Genomic DNA, 10315 nt, shown 5'->3' with positions numbered 1-10315 from the left:
ATATCAGATCAAACCAAGCCTTCATACTAGTGGGGAATCGAAAATCGAACAGGAGTATTTACAAATGTTTAAACAACTCTAATTATTCAATTATGTACAAGCTGCTCAGTGTCAGATAACAATACGAAGAATTAAATTGTGGCAGATTGCTACAAGTTCTTCAAATACCTATAGAGTGATAGGTTTCTTTTTGGTGAGTGTAAAACACGTAAATACACCAGTTTGATATTAACTTTGAAACTACAGTTAATAAAGCAGTAGAGTTAAGACTTACTTCAGAGGAAGTTTAGCATCTTCTCCTTTATCAGAAGATGTCTTACTTTCATTATCCGAGTCCTCATCATCAACTCTTTCAGCTTCATTCTCTCCATCCAGACTATCTCCGCCATTTTCACTTTCAACACTTTCTCCTCCTTCTACTGATTAGACAGAAATACCAACAATCTGTGAGTATAATATGAGCACCAAAAGTAACTAGAAGACAATGATTTAAATTATAAATCTTGTATAAATGAGTAATATAAATCATGGAGTAAGATCATATCAAGTTTTAAAAAGCATTATTAAATACAGTAAATCATGAATTATGTAAAACCAAGTGTAACATCAAATCAATAAAATCACAAATTAAGACTATTTTATGAATTTAAGATAAAAAATCCAGTTTAAACACTTACGCCACTCTTTTGGTGCCTCTCCTGTACAATCCATGGGGACTTTTTCACTGCATCTCTTATGAACATTTAACTTGCAATCTGTAGAGAGACAGGTAATATGTAATGCTACTAAAATAGCAGGTTTAAAGTTTGCATCCACTTGCATTATTTAACTTTTTATAGACTTAATACAAGGTTAAGATAAAATTAAATGATCAGTTAGTATTACTGAAATTTCATCTTACAAAGAAATCTGGAAATTCTCAGACAGATTATTAGTACTATTAGAGTGACAATTTACATTTGAGAGAATTAACAGCATAAAACTATGAGAACAACAGTAGAACAAGCAGATTCTAAACTTTCCAGAATGTTATAAGTGAAAGAATTGATAAGATTTAACACATTTATCCAAGGTTTAATTTTTCACTATTTTCAAAACTTAATGCTTCTCTAAGCTCTTCCTAATAATCAACTATATACCTGTTCAAAAGTCAACGTTTATTTTGTAAGTGAAAGTTGAAATTTTATTACTAAAGTGCATATTCTGAGGTTATTGAGACATCAAGTCTACAGATATCACATCATGAATAAATTAGTCAATTTTAAAACTTGATGAAACCTAAGCCTTCATCTCACTGTGATATAGTCATCAAAGATTTAGTCAAAAGATAATTAGATCTAAGGATGTGTTGCACATTTAACCTATTTAACAACAAAACAAAAAGTTTATTAGGGAAAATAGAAAATTATAACTGTTCCATGCATAGAAAACTAGGTCTATAATACAAAAGTCTGAAACCAAGATGCAACCAAAGTGGATAAAATATTTGTTTTTTTTTATGGCCAGTGTAGAGAAAGTAACCTTTCTAATGGTACCTCATTCAATGCTATAGTTAATTTTACTTATGTTTGAGTGATTATGGACAGACATGCAAATTTTTCAAAGTTTTTTCATCCATTATAGTAAGATATTATACCTTTGCATTGCATGCCTTGCCGAAACAGGCCCTTCAGAAGCTTTTTACAATACTGACACAGTGTGGGTCGAGTATACGAATGGACAACAAATGTATGTGGGACTCTAATTCTTCCAGCCAGCTCTCTATCCACCCAAGGTGGCCTACCCATGTTAACCGATGATTTCTTCTCTTTATTTGGTGAAACTGGAAACAGCTAAAATGATGCTATGTTAACAACCTGAACATTATCATATATCAAATAATTCAATGTAATGAAGTCAGAGATTGCTAAGTAGACACAGCACCTGCACAGTATTATGTGTAAAAATATGATTTAGTTGTAGTGTTACCATAAGAAGTTTCGTCCTGCACAAACAACAAAAATATTAAAATACTGAATTTACTGATAATACATACAGAATAACAATAAATGAAATTAGAACTTGCATGCCTTTTATTCCAAAAATATACAAAAGAAAATAAATGAAGTTATAAACTGCATATCAGCTTAATTATATGTGAAACAATGTCATTAAACATATAGAAAGCTCACTGAATGAAATAAGATCCTGCATATCAGCACGTGAATTAAACGTTAACATTTTCCTTACCTGAAAGTGCATTTCTGATAGTAAGCTATCTTCCCCATACATCTGCCTTAAAGATTTGTATGACACTATCCTTTAGTAAACTCCAACCTAATCTCACAAGAGTTCTTGTGAATTGTGCTACTGCATAATGGTGTCATTATGCAGCAAAAGCCTTCCACCAATAGAAAGGTAACACACCTCCTTGTGCACTAACTCCCTCTATGCATTTGCACTCATGAATCTTCATTTTTTGATGAGGCAAGTAAGAAAATGTGCACCAAAAGTGGGCAGGAGGAATGGGAATGTTTGTGAAGAAGGGAGTATCTATCAGAAATACATTTTCAAGTAAGAAAAATGTTAACTTCTGAGACAATATCACACCTCTTCACACAGCAAGATAGAATTCCATGTTGAAGTGATAGAGGGACCAGTACAAGGAATTATCTAGACAAACTCCCTTGAGGAAGTACCCAAAGGAAGCCCACTGAGTATGACACCTGATGGCAGGGACTCCACAAGGACACACCCATGGGAGACTGCATCTCATCTCATCCAGGGTATACTCTTCACCCAAGAATAAAGGGAGGAAGAGGTAAACAAGTCCTATGTATTACAGGGATGGACAAAATAAGAGTATGGCCATCTGAGTACTTGCACACAAGAGAGCCAAAATGTATAGCACGGTTGGGGTGCATTCAGACTATACCAACACCAACTGTGGGAGAAGGGCACAGTAGTTCTGCCATAGAGAGTGGTATGGTATATGCACACCTCGACTCAAATGGACAAATTTAAGCTGCAGGAGGAGGGCACAGTTTGTAAGTGCATGCTTGCCTCAACTTAACTGAACAGGTGACATCTGCAGGAAAAGGGCACAGTTTGTATGTGCATGCTTGCCTCAACTTAACTGAAAAGGTGACATCTGCAGGAAAAGGGCACAGGATAGCTGTGTATGCTTGCCTCAATTCCAATGGACAGTCGCAGGCTGCAGGAGGAGGGCACACTATCGTATCATGAGTTCGCCTCAACTCTATTGAATATGGTATGGCTGCAAGAAGATAGTACAGCATTATAGCTTGTGGCCACCTCAACTCAAGATAACACACTCAGGCATGTGGTATATACATATATATATATATATATACATATATGAGGGGTGACTTTGCACTACACTGACAGTATCACCACTGTCCCACTTACCACCACATTGGTACCACTTGTTCTAGACCCAGTAGTTAGGCCCCAATCAGTAAAATTTATATATGCTTCACCACTCCAACAGCTAGGAACTGGTAATCAGCAAGGGTTTCCTTTGCTCCACTTGATGACACAAGGAGAGAGGAATTCACAGTGAGGAGACCCGGAGAAAATTCCCAGATCCCCATCATTCCTTCAGTCTAGAAAGGTCTTTTACTGGAGACAGTGTAACAGGTGACTGTGTAACCCTATTTTGAAAAGCCAGCAAGCTCAAGCCAGGGAAGTTGGGAGAACACCCCCTGGTGCTGGCTTTTTTTCCTGATAGTTCATGAAATATGTATAGTCTGAATCGGAGATACAATCAGAGATACAGAAATACCATGAGGATACCTCAAGTGGTCTTGCAGAACACCCCATCTCACAATGGGCATATAAGGAGACAGGACAGATGATATGAGTGCTTTCCATTATCCTGGCTTGATGCAGATTTTGGGAAATACATATACCCTGGGAGGCATCACCAGCCATCTGGCAAGATCTTATAAGAGAATGCTGGAAAAAAAAAGGAACAGTCAAGTGTTGAAGAAAGTGAGCAACAAAGATGTGGAGTAATCCACATGCCCACCTGAAGGATCTCATCCAGCAACCATCAGAAATGAGCAGTGAGAGAATGAGTCAAGTGAAAAAGCTGATAGAATGAAATGTGGAACAGTGGAATGGGGTGATGGGTGGGAGCTATGAAGAAGGAAAGAAGAGAAAAAGGTTGAGAGAACTGTGAAGGAAAACACCCTGTGATACCAAGAAAGATAAAAATATTGTGGGCAAGGCCACATAGTGACCAGCAATGGTGGAGACAGCTAATCCAGGGTTGAACAGCCAAGCAAAGAGAGAGGAGGGATGGTTGACAGTAAGACATTCAGGAGGAACATGGTGACAGATGGACCACTGGCAAAAGACACACTACTTACACTGGTAGATGGATAATGTGGAAGGGTGACAGGAATGATAAAGGAAAAAGACTACACAACTGGAAAGTCCAGCTCTACAGGTGAAAAACCAGACAAATTCCAAATCCGAAGGTGGAGGGATGAGATTCCTTAATGGAGCAGTGATGTGTAAGGTTGAAGCAAAAAAAGAGGATATAGTTAGCAGGGGAAGATAGGATCGAGTTGTTAGGCAGCATTGAAGAGAAAACCAAGGATGAGCCAGCCAGAGCAGTGCCACAAAGAAGACATGACAAGGAGTATTGCAAATCAAGGCCAGGACCTGAGGTAAAAGATGGAGAAGTGAGTAAGCATAAAGGAAAAGAAGAGACCAGGCCTGACTGAAAAAAATGACAGCCAGAGACGAGGGATGGGGAACAGGAAACCAGAAGAAAAGAAGTTTGGAATTAAGAGGGGTAGCAAAGGCATCAATGAGTGGAGTCCCTAGGAGAGAGCACACTCGACAGAAAACCTGGGGGTGAAGAAACCATTTTGTGGGCAGAACATGGACCAACCAAAAGAGGCAGTCAGCAACCAAGTTCATAGCACTCAGTACATGGCAGGTGATGAGATGAGCCCATTGAGAATTGGTCCAATAAAATAGGTCAAGAGTTTGAAAGCAAAGGGTCCTGGATCCAGTACCTCCTTGGTGATTTGTATAGGAATCAACTGTGGAGTTGTCAGAATGGATTACAACTAATTGATCCACAAGGAGGGATAAGAAATGATAACATACCTGATGGACTACCAGAAGGACAATCGTACTGACATGACTCATCCTAGGTCCATGTGCCTGATGTGGGATGCTCCCCAACCAGAGAGGGAAGCATTGGTGAAATAGGTGCAGATCCAGTTAGGGTGGAGGTAATGGAACACTGATGGTAGTATTGGATTAGTCCAGCCAGCAAAACAGATCCTCAAGAAGAGGAAGGAAAAGGTGAACCACTAAGGTCAAAAGTTCCCATGAGCAGTTCAACATGAGGAGGCACATGTGTGCAACCCAAAGGGACAAGTGGTTGCAGTGAAGCTCTGATCTCCAAAAATGATATAACTTCTTGCACAGTATAAGTAGGAGAGGTTCAAATCCTGGTAACTAGTAGTTCCATAGATCACAGGCGGATAGGACGAGGTTGAACATGCTTTGAAAGAAGTTGAAGGAAACTCTCAGGCCAACAAGATATTGTATGAGAATAAGAAAATATTTGGAAGTATTGACAAGCACCCATGATCTATGTGAAGCTGAAATGTGTGAATCATAATATAAACCAGTAAAGCTATAAAACTTTTAAATGAAGTGTTGATAGAAATGAATAAAAACCCTATTACCCGAGCACTTTCGAAAGGTGGGCCTTTCTCCTACATCCCACCCAAAAATGTTTGTCATCCATGTAATAAAGTCTGTTGTCAAACCTGCATGTTCATAAAAACCACTGACTCATTTTCTAACAAGCTCAATCAAAGAAACTTTAAAATATCCAAGAAATCACTTGTGAAACAAAAAACACCATTTACCTTATACAGTGTAAAAAATGCAATTACCAATATGTAGGACATACACAAACAACTCTTAGAGAACATTTCAACAACCATAAATCTACTATTAACACCGAGAAAGATCTCCCTGTTGCTCAACACTTTAACCAACCTTGTCATTCCATCAACACTGTTATTCTCATCAGCAGTGAAACAGGATTAAAAACTAAAGCAGATAGAGAAATAAAGGAAGCTTATTGGATTGTTAATCTAAATACTGTTCAACGTTTCAGAATTAATCTAGATCCTGGAATCAGTGATCTCCGTTCACTGGTTTCATCTCTCTCAGAAAATATTTTTTTATTCTTTGCTTATTTTTTCATGTAATGTGAATGCTGAATTTCCTAAAACTTACTGTTTTTTTAAGATAATTTTTCATACCTGTTTTTATAAATTGATTAGCATAACATATCTTTTTCAATCAGTCTCCAGGTGTCACCTTTATTTTACTTAAACACTTAAATATAGTTTTAAATATACATATATTTATCCATTTCTAAAGTAAAATATCCCTAACACCTTTTCACATACACTCTCACCATTGGCTACACTGTACTGAAAATGAGATGCTTACATAGAAAAATAGACTAAACATTTCCTCGAAAACCGGATGACCTTCATGACATCACTAAACTCCCTTTATATATATCACTCATTCGATTAAACCACCACTGCCAGTTTGCCCCTGAAGAAGAAAGGTCCAACTTTTGAAAGCGCACGGGTTATAGGGTTTTTATTCATTTCTATCAAGACTTCTTGAACCTACGTGTTTTTTCTAACATCATGAACATTCAAGTGAAGTATATTAGGTATAATATTTATGTGAGGTGAAATTAAGTAGTAAAATCTTCTCTTTGTTGTTCCTTTTACATTGCATGTAAACATGTAAGGTATTTCAAAATCTATTTTTTCTAAATACAGAGGAAAAGAATGCTTATTTGTAAGTTATTAAGCAGATAATATAAATGCAATGGTTTCTGATGGGTGTTAGCTTCTAAAATGTCATTTTATAAAATAATTATAATGAGATTTTATGCCAAACTTTAATTACACAAACAAGTCTGAAGTACTGTAAATACCTGACTACAAATAGATAATGTATTCTTTAATATTAAAAGTTTTCAACTTACAGAAGTTTCATCTGAAAATATTGGTCCACTGCTTGCTGTTCTCTGTAGAGACTCCGTAGGACTCCTGGGGTAGAGATATGTTGAAGACCTACGTCTACGTGTGTGTGTACAATTGTTGGGAATCTTATAAGCACACCGTTTGTGAAAGTTTAAGCCACACCCTATAAAATGAATACAGAAAAACTTTTAATGTACAGATAAGCTACAAAGCTTTTCCCTTTTAATAATATAGGAGAAACAGCTGCATATTCAATTTTACATACTATATATCACAAGAATATGTAATTCTTGGATACTGGAATGTCAATAAGCAGACACCAAACACAGCTTGCACTTGTATATCAGCAATCTGACAATATTGTGATAACAGAGCAGAAAAATAATTGTTTTCTCCAAAGACCATACAAGTTTAAGTTCAGATATCAATTTTGTATGCATGTGTGAGCTTTTGGCAAAAACATTTTCTTTTTGTTATCCATTTTATATCAATAAGGGTGTAACATGCAAATATCATGGTTGTAATATTTTCATAACTAAAAAACTGAATATATCTGTGTTCAGATGTATTCAAGTAATGTTTTTCAAAATTTCAATACGGGTATCTGTATTTAGATTTTCTATACAAAAAGGATGTGTCCAATCTTGTATTTGTTATTCTTGCTCAAATGGGTTTGCTTCTCCATGTCCACAGATAATCCCAGGGCTTGTCTATCATGATTCAGCTTGCTTGCTAGAGAACTTTCATGCCAGTCATGTGCAAAAGGAAGATTGAAATTTTGATTTCCCTTTTCTGTTGGTATACCTGCAAACAATTCAAATTCACTTTGTTGCTGTTTAATGCAGTTATCCAGAATTCACTTGTATTGCTGTTTGTAGATAGACAGCCAAAAGCTAAAACAGATAATTTACAGTGCAATGCTCTTGTTGTTGCTTTCAAGTTTTTATTTCATTCTCTGCATACAAGTTTTTAGGCCTACTTCTATTGCAATTTAAATTTACTTACTTCTTTGTTCTTGCTTTACATAAGGACAACTACAGGCTACGTTATTACATTATAATTTTGGTGGTGGCATAACCACGGATCACTTTTTGTTAGATTTATGTTAGATGAATTTCTCTTTTCTCCATTAGCATTCCTTTAATGCCATTTCAATCTGTATTTCGTTGAAATGAAAAGGTCGTTTCCAAGATCACAAAGGATTTATGATGGAGAAGTAATAAATAAGGTGAAAATGAGATTTGAAAATGTGGTACAGTTCAGTGGGAGCCCCATCCTATACAAGGATCTTTTTCAGAACATGCAAATAAGCTATGTCCATATACTTGATCCAGCTTTTTAAACAGGAAATTGATACAGCCCATTCTGCTAGGATTACCTTCAACTTGTGGGAAAGGATGACCAGTAGTCCTGGTTACTATGGTGATAAACTATCTAGAAGCCTTGAAACCAAAAAAGATGGTTTCTGTAGGACTTCAAGGTGGTTTTCAGACAGTACTGCAAACCCCAACTCTAATTAAAGTATCCAGTGATCAAACAGAAAAAAAGATTGAGATGTTCCTGGGTACGAAGTATTTCAAGAGAAGCTGCCCTAGTGTTGTGTAGCAAGCATCCCACTGTAAAACTGGTAATCCCAGTAAAGACAAGAATACTCTAAGCTTTAAAGATGAGCTTCCAATGTGGCCTTGAAGCCAAGAATTGTGCAGGGCATAATAAGGTGTGCATGTGGCAGCAACATGTTGCTCTGTCGATCAGGAGCATGAACATCATGTTCTCCAAGACATTGGTGGTCTAAGGTACTGAGAAGAACCGGAGCCTTTGGTTACATTGGTAACTCAGCCACTTGGTAACCGAGAAGATTAATGTTTGAAAACATGCCACCAATTAATGGGGCGACACAAAACAAAATAGTTCACTGTGATTCAGTGGTACTTCAAAGAAAGATCTATACCATTTCTTTAAAGTATTTCATGGAAGTAATTACATGGAAGTGCTAAAATCGAGGACAGGTAGTATTACACTTGAGTGAGCAACTAAGTGATTGAGAGAAACAATAGAGGCTGTATTGCATCAAATATTCAAACCTGCAGAGAAATCAAGCAATCCACAGGGCTTAATTTGAGGCAAAAGCAAGGAACTCATGAGAACCTATCTAGATGTTTTAAAAAAAAAACAAGACATCTAACTTTTATCCTTGCTAAAAAAATTAAAATTGATTTTAAATTAGTCTTTTGTAAAAACAGAATGGAACAAAAAGACAAAACAAAAATAAGTATTAACTTATGATTAGATGAGATTAATTCCAGATAAGCTTTATAAGAATGAGCTGCATCTTAATGCTGCAGATGTGAGCCGTAACATCACGAGTGACAAGTTTATCACCTCTATATTTGATTCACAGAAACTTCCTCAACAACTCTCCTTGCAATGTAGCCATGGTTAGACTTATGAATAAAGGATAAAATGTCACAGCTTTTTCCACAAAAGGATGTTTGTATAGAGAAACAGCAAAGAGATGTAAAGCCTGGTCTAAACCGATTTCAAAGGTGATTGTGTATAACATAGTGAACAGCTCTGGAAGCAGAAGATTAGTGCTTCTATACAAGGATGCAAAACCATCTTAATATCAATCCACCTACAGGTCTTCAGAAAGCTTTCCACCTCCACCTAAAAAATTGATTGCTAACAATTTGAACATATTCCATTCAACTGTGCAAAAAGATACACAAATATCTTTCCATTGTAAAGAAGCATAAACCACAGTTGTACAAGCTGCTCCACAGTTACTTTAGCAAGAGAAAGAAAAACTATAGAAAGCTGTATGAAAAATACATTGCACATAAAAACAAAAGTTGGGATGAGGCCTAGTTGTACTCGAACAACTGTGACATGAAATGGGCAGTTTCTTAATAGCCACTAAATGGTCAGAGCTTTAAATTTCTAACATAATTAATAAATTGAAAATAAAGTTTTTAAGTCAAGCCTCAAGTGAAATTCTGCAATGTATGTCTAGAAAGATATATCAAAAAGGTACGGCTGCATGAATACAGATGGATGAGTATATTATACTGAAATGGTTTTGAATATGCATATCAAGATATCACATGACAACCACAACCCATATAAAGGTGTGGTAGAAAGACATGTATCAGTATTACATTTTGATATTATCTGGCATTTTGTGTGTGTATATATATATATATATATATATATATATATATAGTGATGCCACAAATAATTTGATCACTTTTGGGAAAGGTACATAA

At 36.2% G+C, this 10315-nt stretch overlaps 1 protein-coding gene across 11 annotated transcripts in view; it reads right to left on the bottom strand.

Annotated features, from left to right (window-relative positions):
• LOC106468186 (serine/threonine-protein kinase D1-like) overlaps nucleotides 1-10315 on the bottom strand; it is a 121961-nt gene that overhangs the window by 37074 nt on the left and 74572 nt on the right. For 10 of the 11 annotated variants that reach the window (XM_022396495.1, XM_022396494.1, XM_022396498.1 and 7 more), the window contains 4 exons: nucleotides 7052-7212; nucleotides 1637-1832; nucleotides 678-755; nucleotides 275-419 (listed from right to left, as the gene is read on the bottom strand). In XM_022396495.1, coding sequence (XP_022252203.1) covers nucleotides 275-419; nucleotides 678-755; nucleotides 1637-1832; nucleotides 7052-7212 — 580 coding nt within the window. The remainder of the gene's footprint in view (nucleotides 1-274; nucleotides 420-677; nucleotides 756-1636; nucleotides 1833-7051; nucleotides 7213-10315) is intronic. The other variant, XM_022396493.1, reaches the window with a different exon arrangement.

The sequence above is a fragment of the Limulus polyphemus genome, unplaced genomic scaffold (assembly GCF_000517525.1).
Source record: "Limulus polyphemus unplaced genomic scaffold, Limulus_polyphemus-2.1.2 Scaffold2907, whole genome shotgun sequence".
Classification (NCBI taxonomy): Eukaryota; Metazoa; Arthropoda; class Merostomata; order Xiphosura; family Limulidae; genus Limulus; species Limulus polyphemus.
Note: the sequence above shows the minus strand (reverse complement) of the source record. Positions and strands in the feature narration are given on the sequence as shown.